Source organism: Ictalurus furcatus, chromosome 11 (genome assembly GCF_023375685.1).
Source record: "Ictalurus furcatus strain D&B chromosome 11, Billie_1.0, whole genome shotgun sequence".
Taxonomy (NCBI): domain Eukaryota; kingdom Metazoa; phylum Chordata; class Actinopteri; order Siluriformes; family Ictaluridae; genus Ictalurus; species Ictalurus furcatus.
In genome coordinates, this window is record NC_071265.1 from 8911945 (window position 1) to 8938321 (window position 26377).

Consider the following 26377-nt stretch of genomic DNA (forward strand, 5'->3'; position numbering starts at 1 on the left):
AGGAACACACCTCTGTATTGTATTAGTACTGCAACGTCTGCGCAGAAATGATGAGGGAGTTGACTGCTTTGCTAAAATGAGCTCTGTTGCTCAGCTAAGGCTTTCTCCATGTCTTCATGTGTCCTTAAAGAAATATATGGAGTGAGTGAGAAAGGAGTGACGGCTTGACAATGGTGTGACCATGACGTGTGTAAGACATTTTACTTACATTTAGCATAAGGCAGGCATTCTTCTTGATGCTAACTAAGAGTATGTGATGTTACACACCACATATGGTATGGCTGCTACACGAGCATCATGGTTTAAATCTAATTTACATAACTTCAATTCATAGTGCGGTCATGTCATATGTCAGAAATCCGGTATTTACATGCTTCCTCCGTTTTAACTTATTATATTCCGAGTAATATCATCGCGTTTCTGAAAACACTGAAATGGTAACATATAACGTTTTGACACAATACCAAAACAACCGAAACAATGGCAGCAGCTTAACAGCTTAAGTAATTAGGAGCATAATGTTAGGATTAACTCTGTATGTGTTTCATGAACATTTCCAGCATTGATCACATGATAAATTGCATAAGTAGAATCTCAAAATAACTCTAAATCCATCATGATTTAGGCAGTGGTGGCTTGGCGGTTAAGGCTTTGGGTTACTGATCGGAAGGTCGGGGGTTCAAGCCCCAGCACTGTCAAGCTGCCACAGTTGGGCCCTTGAGCACGGCCCTTAACCCTCTCTGCTCCAGGGGTGCTGCATCATGGCTGACCCTGCGCTCTGACCCCAACTTCCTGACATGCTGGGGTATGCAAAGAAAAGAATTTCACTGTGCTGTAATGTATATGTGACCAGTATGGACTCATTATGAGTCCAGTGTATATCCACACATCAATCTGTAAATGTTAGCATCCATGTCGTGTGTGCTAATTAGCTTATAGCCTGCTAATAGCCCAGACATGAAATGTGCTTCTCTTAGCTGCCCAGGCTACTAATTTGTCCACCCCTGTATACGCATTGTTCAGTACAACCTTTTAAAGGTTTTATGTTCAGCAGTTAAAGTTGGTGGTTAATGTGGTTGTTTATTGTGGAACAGAATAGTCTATGCAAGACTTTTCGCAAGTCCCCTGCTGATTTGTTCTCTGTCCATTTTATTCGCTCCCCTGTAGTTCTCACAGACGTTTTGCATCACAAGCCCTTCATTTTCAGAGTTGTATAAGATATCTCAGCCATATCTCAGTCTGCCACGACAAACCTCTCCAAGAATAAACTCCATTCATGAGCAAGTGGCGCATATTATTAATAGGAGACAAGAGCTGGGAAGAAAAGTCATAGGTTCTCCTTATCAAAATATCATCAGTTTAATGTAAACGGACATGATTTCTGCGCTGACGTTTTCCTCTAAAGGGGCAGATTAATGTACACAGCATTAGCCGTGCTGCTGGTTTCTACTGAAGCGTGTCAGTGGGGACTTCTTTAGTGCCAGGCTCTTAAAAAGCGCACAGGGCCTCGTCTCTACCACATTGTTTATAGCATCCCGTTTTCTGGCCGCTTGAAAAGATTAATATTACCATCACTGCTCTGTCAGGACTGTTTGACTTTCCTCAGTCTGGCTTGAGAGGGAACCTTTTTTTTCTCAGCACCGAAAGAAAAAAAGAAAAAAAAAGAACCGGAGGAAAAGGAGACCCTCTGTTTCTTTTCTCCCTCTCCTCTCCTCTGCAGCTGAACGATGGAAAGAACAGGGTTGTATAACGAAGTCCAGACCACCTTCGCTCCTTCAAGGCCCAGACAGGAAAAGCACGGGTGCTGGACAGATCCCAGAAGCCTCAGCGCATTCTGAAAGAGCACATCCGAATGGGGCCCTCTGCCCTGCTTTTAACTAACGACTTCCATTAGGCTTCTCGGAGGTATTCATGCAAGAGTTAGATTCACTGTTTAGCAAGGATTCAGCAGCACCTTCTATCCACTTACAGCCATCAGCATCCATTAACCAACCTGACATTCCATTTCTAAACACTGAGGTTGTGTGTCAGGTTTTTTTTTTAATGGTTTTGGTGGTAGATAAAATATACCGAATGATACAGGCATGACATTTGTTGCCACTGACTTAATTATACAGTCGTTAAAATAAGTTAGTGGTTGTTTGAAAGGCATGTTCAGTTGTCACGTTGATTGATGAGACTCATAAAACCAGAGATATTTTTTTCTGTGGATCCAGGTTCCTCTGTGATACTCCAGATTTATTTTGTCTAATGGGTTAAATTAGTCTTCGAATCAGTCACTGTTTACGCATCACTGACATTTCACCTGTTCATGGTAGCGTATACCTACAGCATTCTGTCAGCTTTTACTGCCCTACATTAATTCCTCAGCCAGTTAACCTTGAGTTAGACAATTACATTGGTGTTTTCTTGTGTTTTCAGCTAAGCATTTTTTGGGCGTATTCGTGCACATCACTGCAAACGTTGCAAACGGCCTCAGATTCACAAAAACGCATAGAAAAACAGTGAGAGATGAAAACAGAGTCTGCCTTGTTAGGGAGCTCTTTTAACGAAGTGTTGATTGACTGAAGATTGAAGTCACTTGGGACTTGCCCTTTTGGCCTGGTCTGGTCTGCCGTGTGAAACTCGAGCCGCCTCAGCGAAAATGGGTCATCGCGGACCCCTAACCATCCATCTGACACTACCCACTAGGCTTTACCATCAACCCCTTTACCCTCATTGCATCAGCAAATTAGTTGGTATGCAGCCGAGTTTTGCTTTTTGAATGATGTCCAATTTTCCCCTTGAGAAAGCACTCTCGAACCCATATGAACATCTGTTGGTTGAAATAGCTCACGTAACAACCCGAGCATGAATATGGAAAAATAACCGGCTTTGCCTTATGGCACTTCTTAGCTAGAAGGTCTGTATGGAAAATGTGTTTGGTTTTATCATATAAACTGTGCGATAGCAAGGCAGTCCAGTGTGCAGTTCACCTCATACCAATGTGAGAGCCAATCTAACTTGCCTGAATATCTCAAATATTCCCCCTGTGGTGAATTTATGAGGTACACTTACCCTCATTAACCAGTTAGTGAGAGTTGCCAACCATAGGCCATCTGTTACTATGCACAATCTCTCAATCTCCATTCAACCTCATCCATCATTGGAAATGGACCACGAGACCATCAGTGCTGAGCAGATATTATTTGAGTGGTGGACCATTCTCAGCCCAGCAGTTACATCAACATGGTAATGACGTGCACGTTGCGTTTATCAGGTATCCGCAGTAACGAATGGATTTTTAATAGCTTCGCCTAAATGCCACTGCTTGGTTAAGAATAGTCTTGTCAGCTAAAAATCTCTATGGCTAGACAACAATTAATACAAACTACATGGGAAAAAAAGATGAAATCCTCTCTAAGGGCCGTATTTAATTGATTTAAGCGGGCGTAGTGAGGAAATATAATGAAATAAAACGAGAGGCAAATTTCTTCTCATCGTCTTTTACTCATTGCTAGTTCAGGTCGTATACTTCAGCACAGGTGCTGCATTGTCTACACCCAAGGCCTTGATGTGACCTACTATTAAACCCATGGGAGAGAAGTAAAAAGGTTTGTATAGTGGTAACTCGTTTGGTTGGAGTCCTACTGAATGACCCCACTGTTACCCCCAGTGTCCGCATCCCGTGAGAAACAAACAAACAAAAAAAAACAAGAAACCTGCACTCTTATGTAATTTTTTTACTACTCATGTATACTCTATCCGTGAAATGCTCTATCCTTTCCCCATTATTTGTGGTTAGTGGAGTATCCCTTGTCAGAGTGAGTGCTGTAAATGTAGCAAGGCTTGATTGTAGTGAATGGAGCAGGGATTCTTAAATAAAAGCATCACAGTCTTGCCATCGCCTTTCTGTCTTTTGGACATATACCAGAATTTAGCAGCAAGTTAAAAAAAAAAAAACAAGAAGTCTTCATTCAGCAGTTTACATGTGCATGGATAAACAATCACAGACTGAAGTCCAGACTCTTAGGCTATGTGTAAGTCCCATAATAAGCCCAGTCTGTCCCTAGTGAGCAGGCGGGTACTGCTCCTTCGCTCCCCTCCTCCTCTTCGAATTCGTCTCCTTCTCGAGTTTTTCCATGAACAAAGTCTGGCTGCCAAACCCCGCTGATATTTTTCCACTTAGGCCGCAGTGGGCACACGATTCAAGCTGTAAACATGAATGAACGATCTGAAACGCTCTCCTTCTGCCACTTTCATCACTAAGGGGATATGTTATATCTTATTCACATTGCTTTCCTAGAGACAAGGGGCCCATAAATCTACTTTTATTAGGGGATCATGAACTCCATTCCCTTAGACTCCCTTGTCAAATGGATCCATACAAATGCAAGCCTGGTCTGAATTTTTACAGTTTTGGACATGGGGGGCTTTTTTTTATTATTATTATTATTATTTAGAGCACAACGCATTGATATTTCTTCTCTGAATGACAATAGAAATTATTTCCCTTTTTGGTACCAAAAAAAAAAATCCCCACCTAGAGTAGTCCTTAAGGGAAGCGGAGACAGTTTGATAGCGGGAGGGGAAGCTAATATATTGGGATGCTCCGTGACTTCCCAGTGTTTTCTTACCTCCTGACTTCAGCCTGAAATAAGACCTGATTAGTCAAGGTTCCCCCGTTTCTGTCAGGAATTGTTGGCTGCGTTGAGCAGGCATACTCTTGTCCTTAAAGTACTTGTATTTGGATTCAAATCTAGAGGCTTTTGACTTAAATCGCAAGGGGGGACATCACTCACCTGCAGTGCACATATGAAAACATGATGGAAAGTTCTCCCGCAGAGAGGATTTGTGCTATGCATCGCCTTATAATTACGTGAATTATGTAGTCCTGTAGTCAGTTTAGTTGTGGTTTGCCAGTTGAGCTTGGGTCAAGAGGGATTACGGTGTGAACTCCAGGCCCTTCCTTCTGCAGATGAGACTAGATGTTTACCAAAAACAAAGGATCACACAGCCAAATAATTTCAATGTCAGAATTCAGTGAAATCCACACGCGCACTCATACAAACTTTGGAATGTGTACTTGTTGCCCCATGCGCACATACACACACACTTCCAGTCCTTCCAAGCCTTGTTCCCACACCTCAGTACGCCAGATCAGTTTGTTATGAAGGAGGCGTAAACACTGAGGGTCAGCTAGTAGAAAACAAACCAGACCTGTCTCAACCGCTCCTCAGTCCTAATGGCCTCGAAGGAGCTTGATCCTGACACTTTTAGTAAATTGCTCCTTCGGTAAACACTCCTATGAACTGATTCAGACACATCGAATGTGTGTTAAAGATGACAGAAAAAAGAGCATACTGTTAGCTAAAGAATTGAGTCTGCTCTCTCATCGTTATTACTCACAGGGGATGTGATGTGATGCATTTCTGTCTCTGATGGAGAGAGGAGAGATGGGATTAAGGCTCTCTGTGCTTCCTGGAAGATAATCCTGTGTGTTCCAGCATGGCAAGGAAAGAGTTTAGTGAGGATTGATCATCCTGGAGCCTGAGTGTACAGTAGAAGGCTTCTCCAGCAATGTCTGGCATTTGTACAATGATCATAGTTGCATGCTTAATCTTATTCATATTCACTTACAATAGACTTTTCTAATGCTCAGAATTTGGTTTTCCTTCCCTCTCTCTCTCTCTCTCTCTCTCTCTCTCTCTCTCTCTCTCTCTTTGTTTCAGGGTTATGGGGGTTGAGTCCTGGTGCTCTCCTAATAGAGGCTGCTATTGTGTTAGTGTAACATAAGAACTCTTTCCTCTCATTCTTCATCGCACCTAATGAGAGTCCCTCAGTGGCCGTGTGTCCCTTCTGCTCGGGCCACGGTCACAGACCACAGACCCGAAAAAGCAGGGACACAGACACAATAGCATGATACCTCACACCACACGCTCGGGTCGAATATTGCAAGAATATCAAACTCATGAATGGGCTCTTGTCTTCTTTTAACATCTTAAAACTTTACATATAGTACCCGGTCACATGAACAACAAAATGGACCTGATGAACTGCCTGAAATGCTGTATTATTCTGAGTTTGCTCTGAAGCAAAGCTCTGCCTGTTGGGATATATTTTTAGAAATAAAGTACACACATGATTCATCTAGACTACATACTGTACGTAAGTGTGCAGTATTATAAATGAGGTGGTATTACAGGACCTACATAAACTTGTGGATTTTTGGGGTTGGAAACATGTTGTACACTTTGGGGGTATATGGACGGGTGGTAAATGGGCATATAAATTCTGCATTTGGATGAGCTGAAAACCACTAATTACAGGGCTCTGTGTAGATAAAAAGTAGACACTACAGTTGCAGCCCGACGAGAGCTTATTTGTCATTTTGTCTCCATTTTTCCTTTGCTATTCCGTAAAATACTTTTAAGATTAAAAAAAAAAAGAAATTTGAAAGAAATTGCTGTCACACCGTTTATTAAGGCAGGATCTATTTGTCAATCCCATAGTCACCAATCTATGAGCATGACAACATACTAGGGAAACTGTGTTAAGCTTCGAGTGTTAAAATTACATTCTAATAATTAGTAATGTAGGTTAATGTTAGAATTTAATGTTAATATCAAATTTAATAGATAATAGTTTTACACAATAACTCCCTTATGTTTGCTAGCTTGCTGATAATTACTCCGCCTACCCACCCAGAATGCATTACCACCCTGGGATTGATTATTTATCAGTAACAGCACATACCAAAATTTTTACTTCTCTTATACCAGAGCAATTTGTCAACACTAACAATTTTGTTTTATTAAAGAACGTCATATTTTTTTTTTAGCAACTTTATGTCTGACACTGGAGACTCAACAACTTATCATGTTTGTTTGGGTGTGCAATCGCGTTTCAGTGTTCCATTTAGTAGATTGATGGTATTGGCAAGACCTGTATACAACGATCAGTCATAACATTAAAATCATCTGTCTGATATTGTGTAGGTCCCCAGTGTGCCGCCAAAACAGCTCTGAACCATCGAGGCATGGACTACTTAAGACCTCTGAAGGTGTGCTGTGGTATCTGGCACCAAGACGTAAGCAGCAGATCCTTTAAGTCCTGTAAGTTGCGAGGTCGTGCCTCCATGGATCGGATTTGTTTGTCCAGCACGTCCCAGAGATGCTCGATCGGATTGAGATCTGGGGAATTTGGAGGCCAAGTCAACACCTTGAACTCTTGGTCATTTCTGCACCATTTTTGTAGTGTGGCAGGGTGCATTATCCTGCTGAAAGAGATCAGTGCCAGTAGGGAATACCGCTGCCATGAAGGGGTGTACTTGGTCTGCAGCAGGCTTTAGGTAGGCAGTATGTGTCAGAATGCCAGGACCCAAGGATTCCTAGCAGAACATTACTCAGAGTATTACACTGACTCTCCTGGCTTACCTTCTTCCCATAGTGCATCCTGGTGCCATCTCTTCCCCAGCTGACAGGGGTCAGCATGGGCACTCTGACCAGTCTGTGGCTACGCAGCCACCGATGCAGCAAGCTGTGCTGCACTGTGTGTTCTGACACCTTCTATCATAGCCAGCATGAACTTTTTCAGCAATTTTTGCTACAGTAGCTCTTCTGTTGGATCGGACCAGATGGGCTAGCCTTCGCTCCCTACTCTGCATACCGGGAACATCCCACAAAACCTTCAGATTTGGAGATGCTCTGACCCAGTCATCCAGCCATCACAGTTTGGCCCTTGTCAGAGTCACTCAGATCCTTACACTTGCCCCATTTTCCTGTGTCCAACACACCAACATCAAGAACTGACTGTTCACTTGCTGCCTAATAAAGCCCACCCCCTGTCAGGTGCCACTGTAAAGAGATAATGAACATTCTTCACGTCACCTGTCAGTGCTTTTAATGTTACGGCTGATTGGTGTATCTTGTACTCTCATTTTTCGGTCAAACCTGATCCACTGTCAGAGACACATTTCTGCACCGAAGGCTTTGCTCAAAACCCCACATCACTTTCTCTGTAGTATAACAAACAATGTTTGGAAACGATGTTTAAAACATGTTAAGAGGTGTTGAATAGTTTTGAATGAAAGCAGCTGGAACAAGAAGGCTGATATGAGAGATGAGGATTTTTCCAGAAGCAGAGTGCACAGATGATTAGGGAAAACTCAGATGCTCTTAATCGACTCAAGGGCTTTTGCTTGAATATCAACAACCCGAATCCATTATCTCCACTGTGTGTGTACAAATTCACGCGCGCGCACACACACACACACACACTTAAAATAATCTACTACTTGAATTGTGTGTGTGTGTATATGATGTATAGAAATATTCTATATTTCTATAATAACTTGTTTGCTCACCCTTTGCCTTTATACGTTTTACATTGGCCAAAAATACAGTTTGTGGATGCCTAATCATCACAGTTTTGTGCTTTTTGAACATCCCATACCAGATTTAGTCCCTATTTGCTATTATAATAACCTCCACTCTTTTGGGAAGGTTTTCCACTAGATTTTAAAGCATAGCTGTCGGGATTTGCTGATTGAGTCGCAAGAGCATTAGTGAGGTCAGGCACTGATGGCAGGTGAAGAGGCCTGGGGCGTTCTATTTCATCCCAAAAGTGTTCAGTGGGGTTGAGGTCAGGGCTCTGTGCAGGCCACAAAGACGTTATAGACGATTCCTCAGGTGTGTGTGTGTGTGTGGGGGTGGGTGGGTCGGTGTGTGTGTGTATATGTATGTATGTATGTATGTATGTATGTGTATATATATATATATATATATATATATATATATATATATATATATATATATATATATATATATATATATATAAATATAAAATATGTGTGTGTAATATAGTCTGATATTCGTGACTTGGTCATGTTTAGGAAACCTGGTGGTCTCAGGCATGTGCGTGACCACACTCATATGCATCACTCATTACTCTAAGCCATGCGCATTCGCTCCCACACCAGCATGTTTGCATGTGAGCATGCAAATGCTTCTGCTTTTTATTGGAATGCAGTCCAACTTTTTCCACTCCCTCCATTTTATGTTGAAAATTACACTGTCCTCCTATCTTTGTAAATCAAAGCAACTCTTCTGTCTTTAGTGAGCTCACAGATGTGCAATAGTGTGACATTATGGAGGAAGCGGCATGTGGGATGTCACTGTGAAGCAACACCATGATTCCTCACACACTTTTTTCAAACAAAGGCAGCCTTCTGTACGCATGGTCCCAATTACAGCCCAGCATTCTCCTCTTACTCTTTTATACTTATCAGATGCTCGTGTTATGATATATATTCTGTGTTTTAGAAATCTGAATTGCATTCAGTCAGAATATATTTGTTTGTGTGTGTGTGTGTGTGTGTGTGAGAGAGAGAGAGAGAGAGAGAGAGAGAGAGAGAGAGCACTTATCAGAGTCAGGACAGAGTGTGTCCTTATGATAAACTTTGGCAATGTTGGAATATTTGCTGCCCTCTAGTGTTTATTATTTAAACTGCTTATTATTTACTCTAGGTGTTTTCCAGTTTTTTTGTTGTTGTTGTTTTTTCAAGGAAGCTTTCAAAGTGAACCTAAACTTTATTTACCAGTGAGTGTTAAGAGGCTAAGGCAATTAGTTGCCTCTGGATTGCTTCATGTGGCCAGTCAATCATAAATATATCCACTTTGACAATGATGGCATGTGCTTTCCACCACCGTAGCTAAATAGAAAATCACAGACACCACCCCCCCTACCCCCACTCGCCTGGACCCCATTTTGAGAACCACTGCAATAGATCATAGCATTTGTTCCTCATATTCTGTCCATTCTGCTTGATTAAATTAATGCTGTACTTGTCTTTTTCAATATTTCAGAGAGGACTTTGAAGAGGAAGGCTTCTGCCAGCCGTACAGAGGAATTGCCTGCGCGCGCTTCATCGGGAACCGGAGCATCTTTGTGGACTCGCTGCAAATGCAGGGCGAAATCGAAACTCAAATAACCGGTAACGCTTTTTATTACCCACCTTTCAGTGACCGTCCTCAGCACTGGCATTTTATTCTGGGCAGTTATCATTTAAAAACAAGAATATGCACGCTTGCCTTGCACCTCCAGGGTTGGGGGTTCGAATCCCGCCTCCGCCCCGTGTGCACGGGGCTTGCATGTTCTCCCCGGTGCTGCGGGGGTTTTCTCCAGGCACTCCAGTTTCCTCCCTCAATCCAAAGACGTGCGTTGTAGGCTGATTGGCATCTCTAAATTGACCGTAGTGTGTGAATGGGTATGCGAGTGTGTTTTGGCACCCAGTCCAGGGTGTCCCCTGTCTTGTGCCCAGAGTCTCATGGAATAGGCTCCAAGCTTCCCATGACCCTGTTCAGGATAAACAGTACAGAAAATGGATGAGTGGGGACATCTGCATGGAAAATTGTGTTTGTAATGTTGCATGTAAGGAGGAAATTTCCCGCTGCTACAAACACTGTAATATTGCCAGATTAGCTCAGCTCCTTCTGTAACATTTCATTAGTGTTTGTGCAGATACAGTTTCAGAAACGTGACAGCATTAGACACAGTCTCTCTCTCTCTCTCTCTCTCTCTCTGTGTTTAATGGTTTAATGGACCCGTTTCAAGGACATTCCTGTCTATTCTCACAGGCCAGCAGGCTCATCTCTGTATTTTGGTAACTTCTCATCATTGTCCATGAGAAATGAAGCAGGCTAGGAGCCAGACTGACCCGAGACTAGCCTTTTCCCATGGATTAATATGACCAGTTGTGAATGTTCTGTTGGTCAGGGTGCTAAATCACAGTGTAATGTACACATGGACTACACTTCGGCAATAACCTGGCTTCCGTCACACTTTCTAATTGTTCTTGCTGTTTAAGAGCATTTTTGAGCCAAGCCAGCATCTTAAGCTTTTCAAATGAGACATACTGTGTAGAAAATGAACCTCTGGAGTATGCTCAGTGCTCAGTGCTCTTTTCTCACCCCTTCCTCTCCAGCTGCCTTCACCATGATTGGCACTTCCAACCACCTGTCAGATCGCTGCTCTCAGTTTGCCATCCCGTCGCTCTGCCACTTTGCCTTCCCCACATGTGACCGGAGCTCTGGGATTGATAAACCACGCGACCTGTGCAAGGATGAGTGTGAGATCCTGGAGAACGATCTGTGTAAGACTGAGTACATCATCGCCCGCTCCAACCCCCTGATCCTCAAACGACTCAAACTGCCCAACTGTGAAGACCTGGCTGCTTTGGACAGCCCCGAGGCAGCCAACTGCATGAGGATAGGCATCCCAATGGGCGAGTCCATCAACAAAAGTGAGTACAACTTGTTAATCCGTATACATTTTGTAAGTTAAGTCGTTCCCTTCTAAAGTATGCAACCTACTATTTCCTTTCTGACACAGATCACAAGTGCTTCAACAGCAGCGGTTCTGATTATCGGGGCACCACCAGCATGACCAGGTCAGGCCGCCAGTGTCAGCCGTGGAACTCTCAGTATCCACACAGCCACACCTACCTCGCTGTGCGCTATCCAGAGCTAAATGGCGGCCACTCATACTGCCGTAACCCAGGCAACAAGCAGGAGGCACCCTGGTGCTTCACTCTGGATGAGGGCGTTCGCATGGAGCTATGTGACATCCCTGCGTGTGGTGAGGAGCAGTGATCACACACACTGCTGGCATTTAGTGAGGGTTTCACTGCCATAAAGGCACCACAGCTAGGAACATGTACTACAAGCTCTGGATACATGACCAAGAAATGGTTTATTTTAATCATTTATAGGCCAAAAAACGTCGTGCAGTCAGGTCCATAAGTATTTGGACAGTGACACAATTTCTTATTTTTCCTCTGTACACACCTGCTCCCCATTCACACCTGAGACCTTGTAACACTAACAAGTCACGTGACACCGGGGAGGGAAAATGGCTAATTGGGCCCAATTTGGACATTTACACTTAGGGGTGTACTCGCTTTTGTTGCCAGCGGTTTAGACATTAATGGCTGTGTGTGGAGTTATTTTGAGGGGACAGCAAATTTACACTGTTACACAAGCTGTACACTCACTACTTTACATTGTAGCAAAGTGTCATTTCTTCAGTGTTGTCACATGAAAAGATATAATCAAATATTTACAAAAATGTGAGGGGTGTACTTACTTTTGTGAGATACTGTATATAGCATCACAACATTAAAAAAAATAAAATTGTGTAAAGGATATTCAAATATACTTAAGTTAACTAAAGAACAGCTTTGTCTCCGTTTTACATTATATATTCTTGAATAATTAGTATTACCAGTGTAAATTTGATCTTTAAATATGAAAATTATGAAACATACACAGTCTACTTATGTACAGAGTAGTAGTAACAGTAAATCATAAAGGCTTTACCTTGTTAATTATGTATGACTAAATCATGCAGCTAAAATAAGAGTTTTAGTGCTTTAACTTAGAAGCAAATTTCTGAAACGATTTTCCAGTAGCATGTAAGTCATCTTTGTTTGTGGTGCTCAGACCCGGAGAAGCGTGGAGGCAGCAGTATGGAGATCCTCTACATCCTGGTCCCCAGTGTTGCCATCCCGCTAGCCATCGCCTTGCTCTTCTTTTTCATCTGCGTGTGCCGGAATAACCAGAAAGCCTCGCGTCCACCCGCGCAGCGCCAGCCCAAACCTGTCCGCGGCCAGAACGTGGAGATGTCCATGCTGCCTGCATATAAGCCCAAGGTGAGAAAAACAGTCACCAAACACAAAACATGGCCGCAAGCTCAATATAGCTACATCCTCATACATTTCCTCCTCATAAATGTACAGTTATTCTTTTATTTGTAGTTTATTTCACTATACTGTATTCTTAGTATTGTGAGTCACTTGAAAGGCAATTTTGTTAACACTTTATTTGAAGAGTTTTACTATTTCTAATATTTCACAATTACATGGGAATAGTGCTTCATGACACTGTAATGATTGGAAAAAGGTCCTGTCACTTTAGTTTAAGGGCATCAAAATCATTCATGACATCGACATATACGCTTCTTAAGTCCATAAAAGTTTTCAGAGGCATCATATTCCTACTGAAATTACGTAAACAGTTCAAAAAAGGGACGCTGACGTATACTTATTTCAACGCATCCCAAAGCTGATGTGCGCTCATATGTTATCTAACGGTCTATCAATCATGAGAAGCCTTTTGTCTCCACTCCTAATCTGAGTTGTATTGCATACAACCATAATGTGACCTGACATTATTTGACAGAGATATTTTTTATAAATGTTCCAGTGTTGCTTAATAATAGATTTATGTCATGTTTGTGAGTGTTTGGTGAACTGGAGCCCTTTTCTCTCCACTCCTATGTGGCATATTGCTTAAAACCTGTAATGTCACCTGACGAGTTTTGACATAAGCCTTTTATAAAGCCTCTAACACTATTTTATAAAAGCTTAATGTAATGGTTATGAGTGTGTTATGAAGTTCATATGTAGGTACCCTTCGAATAAAGTGTTACCCAATTGTTCTATAAGAGGTGGCTCCCTCATGAAGTTGGCAATGAAAACACCGCTGTGGTCAGCTGTAGAATAAAGTTCCCTTTTCCCCCCAAAAGGCTTGGAAGTCAAATCGAACAACTGAAATGAAATGAAAGGACAATTTATGAATTGATGTTGTATGACAGAAATATCATCATGATACTATAAGACATTTGTACGGCATACGATTATCACGATGTGTAGGTTTTCTAACAATCTACCAGCGAAATAGTGGTGTTACATTTTTATCTGAAATAACGTGTAAAACTAAGGGGGTGAGGGGGAGCGGTCCATGATTTTATAATTTTATGGGGTTCCATAATTTACATAATAAGTTTTAAAGATTTACTATGAAATTTTAACATAATCATGTCATGATTTCTGAGTTTGTAACTGTTATTTAAAATGTTTTTAAATTGTTATAAAAAAAAAAAGAAAGAAAGATACCATGCAATCCACATTCTCGCAAGTGTATCATTACATAAAATCAATAACATCATAAATTATGTCGTCATATTGCGCAGTATTGGTGGCACATTCAAGTGTAGGATCTAAAGCAAAACCAGGACACTAGAGTACAGTAATTGGAAGCGGCTTGCGACTAGGGACTGTTGGAGGCGTTATTTCACTTTTTAACCACTGTCATGTTGTCCACCATGTCCTGTATATAGTCTCTAATATTGCCACTACAAATTATTTATTCTGGTAAAGTTCTCATTCTTAAAACCTTATCTAATAATGTAAAAAAATAAAATAAAAGAGGGTCTTGCGCCCACTGGACAGTACAGTGTCTAGGGTCTTACGGATAAACCTTGGCCAAGAGTGCAGCTCTCCTGCAGTTGAAATGAGTAAAAGGAAGTTTTGAATTCAGAACTGCGCACTGGGGAAATAAAGTTTTATGATTGCTCTACAAGCTATTGACCCAAATGCATACACATACTCAACCCTTCATCTATCCCTTGCGCACAAAGTTCTTTCATGAGCACTCTGCTTCAGTCTCTGCTTTATGGATCATAACCAGTCCCAGACGTATTGTACTGTACTTAAAACTCTCTCATGCAGACCCAGCTGCAAGTCAAGGTTCAAGACAGGGGTCATGCAGAGGTCATCATTCACACGACTTGTCTTTAATATGAGATGATCAGGGATGAGACGTAGTTGCCTCAGGGAGAGTTGGTCCTAACACGAACCAGCTGCCACTTATATAATAGCCATGGCTTTGTTCCCTGCATCTGCGCTCTGAGTAGAATTTCGTTTGACCTCTGATGGCTACTGAAGCCTTCATTCGCCGTCTTCTGCACTGACGACCAGTACGCCTATTGACGTTTATTATCATCTTTGATCGATTTGAAACATTGTAAGTACGGAATAAAATTTGATGGGGTGTAGTTTTAGGAAAATAATCAACAACAGGAGAGTGTGATGCAGCCCAACCTGACGCCAATTGTCACGATTTGGAAACGGATGCAGATAATAAATTTAATCGAGAACAAAACAACACAAAAGACACAAAGACCTTGTAGCAAAACACTATGGCAAAGACTAAACATAAACCAAAGACCTAAACACAACGGCAAAGAAAGACAAACGTAAGACAAGGACGCTTACATATAAACATGAATGCTGGTTAAGAAGAACATGATTCAGGTGCAGGTGGTCATGTGACTGTGATGTAGTGAGGAGCACTGGCTGCTAGGAACTATAGTTCAGAGTTCCTTCTCTGACACATGACATTCAAAGGTGATTTTCCCGAAGCACATCCCGAAGTGTTCCTCTTATACGCCAGCAATTTAAAAAAAAAAAAAAAAGTATTTATTAAAGAATGACATGCTGCACTTGTATCTGTTTATAACAACACTTAATGTTGTGGAAAGGCCATATAATAAAGGTAGTTCCTGTTATCAGTTGTGTTCTAGCAACTGCTAATTCCTCACCAGACTCTTTTTACTCTCTTGAAGTTAATAAAGACACTGGAGACTCCTTCCAAAAACATTAAATGAACCTATCCTTTTATACGATATCCATACGGTATACCATATATTATACAATTATACATTTTCCATTTTAATCTGTTTATTATTATTAGTACCAGATCATGTGGAATGTCCGTCATGCAACTTCCTGTGAATGAGCTGTTACTATAGAAACAATAACATATTAGAACCAGGGCATTAATATGAACCTGTGATTTGTCTTGCATATCAGCAATAAGAGTCGATAATTCAACAGCGCTGTATATGATGCATATGATACAAATGATACAGTACATCGCTCTAGTTAACATTTCATCCATACGGTCTGTACTATATTTGTAATACAGCGGTGTATCTTGGTTGCATGTGTGGCAGAAGATGGCAGTAAATCACCCTCTGTATTTGAAACACATTGAACGTCTTCCAGTTGGAGGACTGATGCCATGTCCATGAATTATTGAGCGTCGTAATAAAATCCTTTTTCCATAATCATAAATTCATATTAATCTGTCAACAGACTGTTTACAACAGCTATAAAATAATGCTTGCAGATGGAACACTTTGATGTGGGATGTCTGTTCAGATCTTTAGCACTCACTTTAACCTCTGTTAAAGATCAGAGTACAGAGCAAGTCAGAGGGTCAGAGGTCACCAGACAGTCTGAGGTTAAACTCATCCAAGCTTCAGAGAGAGGCATCAAAGCAAAGAGAGATCTCAATTTTATTTTAAACCTTTCAGACTTTACGTAAATAAAAAAAACAAGGTGTTCTGAGCGTTTTCTGTTTTAATGATAATATTTTTTTTTTTTAATTGTCAAAATGAAGGCCACTGATATCTGTTTTTTATTCCAGTGTTAAAGGTTATGTTATATTTTTAAAGCTCTAAATGTAAGATAGTAAAGGAACAAGAGAAAAGTGGTTTAAAATCAGACTGATTTGCTCGTTTTGCAGAGGGGGAAATGACTCGCCTAAATCAGAATATGCTAAATCGAAAACCAAATTCCTATTCGATCAAACAAGGTAGGGAATCCATTTAATAAGAACATAACACATGCACATGAAATCACAATCACATTGAGAATGTTCACATTCTGAAACTTGAGTTTTCTTTTCAGTCTTGCTGTTGTTCATTACATTATGTGTTTTGGGTCATTCATTTGAGTCTCCAAGGCCTCATCCCAGGTGTGAAGCATGCTGGCGGTTGCATCGTGGTTTGACGCTGCCTTGGGGCCTGGACAGCTTGCAATCATTAAGGAAACAATTCGTTCAAAACTATTTTATTTACTATAACTAAAATAATAAACTTCTCAGGGGAAAGTCAAAGTAGCAGTCTATCACCTGATGTTTAAAAGTCATTGGATGTTATGGCAAAATAGTCATTGCATGTAAATAAAATCACCATGTATCGACAGTGGTCTAAATTTTACCGTAAACACTTCTTCCTCTCTCCTCTCTTCTAGACTAAAGCCAAAGAGCTGCCTCTGTCAGCTGTACGTTTCATGGAGGAGCTGGGTGAGTGCACCTTTGGTAAAATCTACAAAGGTCACCTGTACCTGCCAGGTATGGAGCATGCTCAGCTTGTGGCCATCAAGACTCTGAAGGACTTCTCCAGCCCACAGCAATGGAACGAATTCCAGCAGGAGGCTTCTGTGTTTGCAGAGCTCCACCATCCTAATGTTGTGTGTCTCCTGGGCATGGTGACACAGGAGCAGCCTGTGTGCATGCTCTTCGAGTTCCTCCCACTCGGAGATCTCCATGAGTTCCTGGTCATGCGCTCGCCACACTCTGACGTCGGCTGCAGCAGCGATGAGGACGGCACTGTTAAGTCCAGCCTGGACCATGGAGACTTCCTGCACATTGCAATGCAGGTAGCAGCTGGCATGGACTACCTGGCCAGCCACTTTTTCATCCACAAGGACCTGGCAGCAAGGAACATACTTGTAGGAGAACAACTTCATGTGAAAATTTCAGACCTGGGACTGTCAAGGGAGATCTACTCTTCTGATTACTATCGCGTGCAGCCAAAAACACTGCTGCCCATCCGCTGGATGCCTCCAGAAGCCATCACGTATGGAAAGTTCACCACAGATTCTGACATCTGGGCTTTTGGAGTGGTTCTTTGGGAGATCTTTAGCTTCGGTCTTCAACCCTACTACGGCTTCAGCAACCAGGAAGTGATTGAGATGGTGCGCAAGAGGCAGCTGCTGCCTTGCCCAGACGACTGCCCGCCACGCGTCTACACGCTAATGAACGATTGCTGGCAGGAAGGACCTGCACGGAGGCCCAGGTTTAAGGACGTCCATGCTAGACTGCGTGCCTGGGAGGGTTTGTCATCCCACGCCAGCTCCAGCACACCATCCGGAGGCAATGCCACCACTCAGACCACCTCGCTCAGTGCCAGTCCCGTCAGCAACCTCAGCAGCCCACGCTATGCCGGATACATCTATGGTGCTCCTCAGGGAATACCAGCAGGTCAGATTGCAGGTTTTGTGGCAGCACCAATGCCACAGAACCAACGCTTCATCCCTGTGAATGGATACGCCATCCCTCCAGGCTACACTGCTTTCCCAGCTGCCCACTTTGCCTCAGCTCAGGCACCCACACGAGTGCTCCAGCACTGTCCTCCCCCTAAGAGTCGTTCCCCCAGCAGCGCCAGTGGCTCCACCAGCACGGGCCATGTTACTAGCGTGCCCTCCACAGGCTCGAACCACGATGCAAACACGCCACTGCTTTCACACTGCGTCACTCTAGCTCCTGTGGCCACCATGCAGGGCGGCGCGGTGTCCATGTTTGGACACATGGCACAAAAGGGGCTGCAGATGGACCCGGCTCAGGCGTCTCTGTTAGCCGACTCCAACAGACTCATGTACGGCGAATCGGTCATCACCGCTGACTTGTGAATACATCGTTCCTTTTTCTTTCTTTTTTTTGTAAATGATTATAATTATTGATATTTTAAAATGTTTTCTTTCACTGTGTAAATACCAACTAGCCGGAATGGAATGTAAAAGATTTATATTCTATGGTTTTGTTTTGTTTTTTTTTTATATGAAAAATGTAAGAAAAGAATAAAGGAACACCTCCTCATCTCCTCTTACTGATGATATCAGTATGATACCTGAAGAAGACTTTGAGACCCTTTGATTTTCTTCCAGTCACTCTTTTCCAGCTGGATGAGAATATGAGCTTGCTGTAAAGGAATCCTCATCTTGATCACAGCCCTGAAATACAATGGTCATGAAATCATGCCTTTTTCATGTCTGCCTCAAAGCCATTTTGATTGGACTGTGGCTTGAGCTCGTCAACATTTCTCATTCTCTTTTCTCAAAGTCATCAATCTGACAGTTTGGTTTCGCTTTGGTAATTGCAGTGGTAATCGGGTGTATTGGTTATGGACTGTTGGTCTAGTAATTTTCATTTGAAATGACCTCGTGAATGAGTTGATGCTTTATTATATTCCAACTCCATGCTGCCTTTTCAGGTAGCTTTAAATCTTCTGTCATTGAAAACTATACATATTCATTGTATAGACTAAAAACCTTTTATGCCTGACCTCTGGTAAAACTTATTGCACTGTTTCTGGTCATAAACTGGTGAGTGCAAAAGTTTGCATACCCTAAGGCCAAAATTAAGACAAAGATATTACATGTATGGTACCTCCTCTTCCCTGACATATCTGTTCTTATTCTGCCAGCTTGACCAATCTTTGGCAAGACTAACAGGTATATCTGTGACTGTGTCAAGCATCACTTGTCACAAATCAGGCCTTTTTTTGTCGATTTTGCTTCCATTCAAAATCACACTTTAGCTTTGAACTACACTTACACCATGTTTGATGAGAAAAATGCAGTTTTATGACAAAACGTGCTTCACATTTATCTTAGTAATCCATCTTAAGATGTTTCCAAGTACTTAGTAAGTATTTTAAAGTCAGTCATGATCATTTTAGCTGGTAGAACCAATTACCACTCACTGAATGATACCGGTCATAATCGTAGCATTGTCAGCTCTACATTTACCTTTACATTCAAGTATTTGGCAGACCCTTTTATTCAGTGCAACACAGTTGAGCTGAACAGATGAAAGTTAAAGGCCTTGATCAGTGGCAGCTTGGTAGTACTATCCAAAATCCCCAAATTCTGTATCTACTGAGGCTCTCTATCCTCCGTGTGGCATGCCATGATCTCAACCTGTCTGTATGCTGGCTGGCTCACCAGGCTCTCTATCTGACTACCTTTGTCATTGGTCAGCTGAGCTGTCTATCTGTTGTGCTGCCTGTTTATCTAACTCACCAGCTGTGTACTCTGTCTATCTGTATAACTGGCTGGCTGACCGTCTCTATCTGTCTGTCTAACAGCGGTCCAACTATTCTGGAATGGCAAGTCAAGCTATCTACTGTACCTCTCTCTCTGAATGTTCAATCGTGCTTCCATCCTTGCAGCTGTTTGGCTGGATGTCTCCGCACTTAATCTGTCTTCCTCTGCAAACTCAATTCAAATGAGATTTTTTGTCTCTATGAATTTTCAGCCTTTGCATTGTGTATTAGCGAGAATGCCTAGAAAAGATCATATCTGTGCGATACGGCTAGGTAGAAGGATAGTTGTGCTCAAATGAGAGAAATTTTCTCATGTGCGTGAAGGCAGAGGCTGTCCACAGACCGAATGAAACCAGACCACAGAGGTCTATCCAAATATATATTTATTATTTTAAACTTGCATATCGAAAAAAATGTGCAAAGATCAGCAAGCTTAAAAAGACCAGAGAGCAGATGTTTCAGCTAATAGCTTTCTTCACTATACAGCTTGTAAAATACATCAGCAGTTTGCCAGCGATTACAATTTTCTCTTTTGTTAAAGAATGACACATTTTTATCTGGTTATACTTGCATTCAATATTGTGAACCGTTCATGAAACAGGTTAGTGCCTTGGGGTTAGGGTTAGGGGTAGGTTTAGGGTTGTTTTATTGCTAGCCCTAACTCCAAGTTTTTAAACATAGGGTTAGGGCTATCTATAAAACATTGTTCCCTCATCACCCTCACCCGCGCCCTTCTTGAAGTTCATAAGACATTGTATCTTTACAAAGAAGCCACAAATTGCTCTGACTTTCTCTGATGGGACACCTTACCTCTGACAAAACAGTTTTACCTGGGGCTGTGCTGACACTTGAGACTCCTTCCAAAAATACTAAATCAGCATCTCCTAACAGAAAATTTCACAATATCAACTATTCCATGTTTTCCGAATCTTCTCGGTTGGAGCGTCTGCCGTGCACGTCTCTGTTAGTTGTTTTTCACAGTAGAAACCGTAGTGATGATAATTAGAATGAATGCATTCAAATAAACATGTCATTTGTCTTGCAATTAATCAACATCTTCTGACCAATCAGATTTGAGAATTCGACGCCATCATAATGTCTTATGAAAGCTGGCTATTGAGTATATGCACAGGGTTCACAAGGGGCTCGGAGCTTTTCTTTGTGTACAAATGAAGTGAATGCATTTTCTCTCTTCTTCCCTCATATTATTGATCAATCCTGTATCTGCCAACTCGTATTATCACGTTCTTATTTTCTTTGTGTGTCGACTTGTCTAGACTGGACTGGGAACTTCACCTTAACGTCACAGGGAATAGCTGCACTGTCTAGTCGCTAGCTCTTTCTATTGTTTATTTTAGTTAGTTGCTATGCAACTATCAAATACAGATGTGCACCAGGGTTCAGGCTGTTATTCAGGGTACAGTTAAAAGGTTATACATACAAAGCTAGAACAATCTTCTCCAGAAATGCCTTCTTTTTTTTTTTTTTTTTTGCCTGTGTCGTAACATGTTATGGCATATTATGAAAGAACTTCCCCTTGCTATGCATGAAATAACTGATATTTGAATAGTTTATTTTTGAATCAATGGTTTATTTTTGTACAACATTTTGTATCAACAATATTGCAATATTATAAACCTCTAACCATACTGAGACTCTTGGTGATCATGATTATGGTACGAGCTCATGTTTGTAACGTGGACAAATCACTTATCTGTTCTTTCGAAGTGTCTTCATGCATTTGCCTCCAGGAAGATCGGAGGTTTTATATAGCTGTTTGATTTGTAACCATAATCGCTTGTACGGCAAGTCAAAAACCACTTAATACTGAAGACTGTGAATCGTTTTTTGGCTCTCCATAGAGGGGCGCCATTAAGGACGCAGTAAATACATGCTAAACGTTTACACATTTTATATGTCAACTTATGTGGCCTTGATTTTCTTTGTGTCATTGTGAGAAGAGTTTTGCACAAATAGTTTGTATGGCAAACTTGCTATTAAACAACTGTTGTTTTTTTGTCATATTGAGGACGTTTGATTATTTTGAACTGGAGTAGATCCACCCACCCATCCATTTATAATACAAAGGGTCACGGGGAGCCTGGAGCCTGTCCCAGGGAACTCGGGGCACAAGGTGGGGATACCCTGGACAGGGTGCCAACCCATCGCAGGGCGCACACACACACACACACACACACACACACACACACATATGCCCATTCACACACTACAGGCAATTTGGAAATGCCAATCAGCCTACAGTATATGTCTTTGGACTGGGGGAGAAAACCAGAGTACCCAGAGGAAACCCCTGAAGCACTAGGAGAACCTGCAAACTCTACACACACAAGGCAGAGGTGGGATTCAGACCCCCAACCCAGGACGTGTGAGGCAAACGTGATGACCACTAAGCCACCGTGTCCGTCCCCCAACTTGAGAGTAAATCATACAAATCAATTGTTAATATGCTACATATAATATGAAGAACCTGATTTATTTTAGGTTCTTCATAAGAACTAAACTAAAATCAAGGGCGTCATGGCAACATTAATTCATTCAGTAGTACAAGTAGTTACGCTGTAATGAGACCATGTTGTATATAAAGCATTGTAAATGAAACAGTTATACAACCCCTGGTAAAAATGATGGAATCACCACAATTAGAGGATGTTCACCTGGCTTTTTTACTTCATAGCAAATAAACAAATCACAGATTTGACACAAAACAATATTTGTTTAATAGCTGAACATTCTGGCTTCGTGGAATATACCTCAAACAAGTTCAATTGTTTAATTAATGGCATATTTTTTTCCAGATCATGTAGTGGAAAAAAATATGGTATCAGTCAATGTTGAGGAAAAGATTATGGAATTATCAACATCACAATTAGTACTTTGTTGCTCCTCCTCTTGGCTTTTATGCCAGTCTGATTTCTTTGAGGCGTGGCAAAGCTGGTTTAACTTTCTGGAACAGCGGGTGATGGATTAGCTTTGCAGGATGGAGCGTTGTCATGGACTGATGTTTTAAATTTGCACCATAAATTTTAAATCGCATTGAGATCCGGACTGTTTGCTGGCCAGGTCATTCAGTTGATCTGCCTTTACTGAAGAAAAGCTTTAACACTTTCTGCTCTGTGGAAAGATGCATCATCATCATCATCATCATCCTGAAAAATTATTCATCATCATCAAACCTATTTTCTATTGATGGAATGAGGAAAATGTCCAAAATTTCAGTGTGCACCTGTGTATTAATTCTTGAGGTCTGCCCTGGTCCTTTACCTGACATGCAACCTCGTATCATAAATGAGGGGGAAATTCGTGATTCATCACTGAATATCACTTTCATCCAATCATCCCCACTCCATGATTGCTTCTCTTTAGCCCACTGTAGCCTTCTTTTCTCCTGTTTAGGTGTTCGTGCTGGTTTTCGTTTGGCTTTTCTGTGCGTAAATCCCATTTCATTCAGGCCATTCCTTACAGTTCTGTCACAGACACTGACTCCTGTTTCCACCCATTTGTTTTTCATTTGTTTTGTTGTGAATTTTCTATTTTAAGGCGTATTGCTTTGAGTTTTCTATCCTGACTCTTTGAGGTCTTCCTCGGTCGACCCGTATGTTTTCCTTTTATAACCTTCCCATTTTGTTGGTACTTTTAGACACAGCTGTCTGGGAACAAGCAACATCTTTTGCCACAATTTCAGTATTCCCTCTTGAAGGAATTCCTTCAATCCTTTCCATTGTTTCAATTTACAATTCCCTTGTTGGGGCCAGGTTTCCTTTCAAAAAGTCCAAGGTTAAGGTCTGTAAGCACTCTCCTTTTAACTGCAGACTAATTTGCATTTTTAGACTTAGTGCTGGTATTTGTTTTAGAAATGCAGATTACAAGGTGATTCCATCATTTTTTTTTTGCTCAATATTGAGTGATGCCATCATTTTTTCCTCTACTTGATCCGGAAACAAAATATGCCATTAATTAAAAATAATTTCATTTAACTTTTCACAAAGCCAGAATGTTCAGTTAATAAACAAAAAAAAAATGTTGTGCTTTGTTTGTGAACATTCTCTAAGTGTGGGGGTTGCCAAATTTTTGGCAGGGGTTGCTGTTTAGCAAAGAATTGCAGTCATCACACTGTTATACCCTAATTGACCACAAGAGGGTGACACAGAATAACTTTAGCAGTAATCCTAAACGTAAAGAATTAGCCTCTTGAGGTAAAATAAGGTATAACTGTACAAAAATACAGCACAGATTCTGTCAGGGTTGCCAAGTAAATGTTTTTACTTGTAAAAACATAACTTGTAACCTGCTTTGGTGGATTTTTTTTCATACTATGTTGTAATATGGAAATGTTTTGGAAGCCAAATAGTTAAAGTGGAGTATGTTTGTTTATTTTATGTGATCTGTGTTTATTAAAATGTAGTACATCAAAGTCCATTCTGACTTTGTGGGGACATTTGGTTGGTCCCCCTAAGGAAAACTGTTTGGGGTTTTTTTGTTTTTTTTATCAACAAAAACTGCAGGTTTTATATAATAATAATAATAATAATAATAATAATAATAATAACAACAACACTATAAGAGAGCAATTGTTTGCTTTTGGTTACTGAGCTTAAGACTATGTTTAGATGTAGTATAGTGTTAATTATCTGCATTAATAATTATGTCAATGGAAGGTCCTCACAAAAGATAGTAAGACAAACATACGTGTGTGTGTGTGTGTGTGTGTGTGTGTGTGTTTGCCGCTGAGTATGGTTTAGATTATATTGCTCTTCATTAACTCACACTTCAAAGGTACCTTGAAAAGCTTGTCCTTGTCTGTCAATAAACAAAAGTCCTTTATGTCCACAAATCCTTCCTTAAAGAAAAGAACACGAGTCATGCGTGTTTGCCAAAGCAATAGAAGAGTAATGTTGTGCATATGGAGAGATGATTAAATGCACACACGCATACATGAACACAATCCTGGCTCAGAGAAGGAGAGGAGTTTGATGTTGGGAATGTTTTTGATCAGTTCTGCTCTCCGGTTTCCAGCGTTGCTTATCTGGAACCGGTGCAGAAATGACAAGTCAGGCTGGAATGCAGAGCGAGGAAACCGACCCGATCTGTCATCTCACAGGTGTTTGTATGGCTGTTAATGTAATTACCTGGACAACTGCTATACGGAGGGGATTATTTATTGATGGTCATTAGGTCATTGCTTTCCAACTGTTTGTGTGAAATGCAGAATTGTCTAGAGATTAATATGAGACCGGTCCTTATATTTCTCTTATGTTAAACGTGCATTAAAGCTTTAACATGTGCATGGATATTTCAGCACATCTGTGAATTTGGTGCATAATCATTGTCCTGGCATGAGACCTGAAACAACTACTTTACACAATGTCATAAAATTGTGTTGATTGATTTTATTAGATTTATTTTTATAGCTTGGCATGTGGGTGTCCTCACAGCGCTACAAAAAAAAAAAGATTTAATCTGAAATGAAACAAGTTTAACAAACAGTCCTGTGGTACTCGGGTTGTATTTAAGACATCATTTAATCCTCGTGATAGTTTTACAGTTTTACACAAACCTAGATTAATACTAAACCCGCTGCTTCATTGCATTAATCTCGGGTCTAAATTTCATGGATTCATTTTAATCTTTCAACTCGTGAATGAAGGTTTAAATTTCTGAAATGGCAACATACTATATGTTTGATGGATTGTATCTAGGATTGCTGATTTCAAGAGTAACACTGCTGTTTCCACAAAGCTCCCTGGTGTGATCCTGAGCTTGGGTTACTGTCTGTGTGAAGTTTCACATGCTCTCCCCATGTCTATGCTCAAGAAGGCATAAAGATCTTTAAAGATTGTTGTTTTTTTTCCCATTTACTCCTGCCCTTCAGAAGCTACATAAGACATTTACATGTTTCCCAGAAGACAAAATAATATACACTGATCACCCTGTTCAAAAGTTTACACCCCCCTGGCTCTTAATGTAGTGTGTTGCCTTCTCATCCATCTACAAAACAAAAATGTTTTGTGGATAGATGAGACCAAAATAGAATTTTTTATTTTATTTTAAATGAGTAGTGATATGCTTGGAGAAAGGAAAACACTGCATTCCAGCATAAGAACCTTATCCCATCTGTGAAACATGGTGGTGGTAGTATCATGGTTTGGGCATGTTTTGCTACATTAGAGCCGGGACGGCTTGCCGTCATTGATGGAACAATGAATTCTGAATTATTCCAGCCAATTCTAAAGGAAAATGTCAGGACATCTGTCCGTGATCTGAATCTCAAGAGAAAGTGAGTCATGCAGCAAGATAACAACCCTAAGCACACAAGTCATTCTAACAAAGAACGGTTAAAGAAGAATAAAGTTAATGTTTTGGAATGGCCAAGTCAAAGTCCTGATCTTAATCCAATAGACATGTTGTGGAAGGACCTGACACAAGCAGTTCATGTGAGGAAACACACCGACATCCCAGAGTTGAAGCTGTTCTGTACTGAGGAACGGGCTAAAATTCCTCCAAGCCGATGTGCAGGACTGATCAACATTTACCGGAAACGTTTAGTTGCAGTTATTGCTGCACAAGAGGATCACACCAGATACTG

At 41.1% G+C, this 26377-nt stretch overlaps 1 protein-coding gene across 2 annotated transcripts in view; it reads left to right on the plus strand.

The window, feature by feature from the left end:
* Window positions 1–23776, plus strand: part of ror1 (receptor tyrosine kinase-like orphan receptor 1) — a 138259-nt gene extending 114483 nt beyond the window's left edge. For both annotated transcript variants that reach the window (XM_053635732.1, XM_053635731.1), the window contains 5 exons: window positions 9846–9973; window positions 10964–11281; window positions 11371–11616; window positions 12480–12688; window positions 16919–23776. In XM_053635732.1, the coding sequence (XP_053491707.1) occupies window positions 9846–9973; window positions 10964–11281; window positions 11371–11616; window positions 12480–12688; window positions 16919–18358 (2341 nt within the window). In that variant the 3' untranslated portion in view covers window positions 18359–23776. The remainder of the gene's footprint in view (window positions 1–9845; window positions 9974–10963; window positions 11282–11370; window positions 11617–12479; window positions 12689–16918) is intronic.
* The last annotated feature ends 2601 nt before the right edge of the window (window positions 23777–26377 follow it).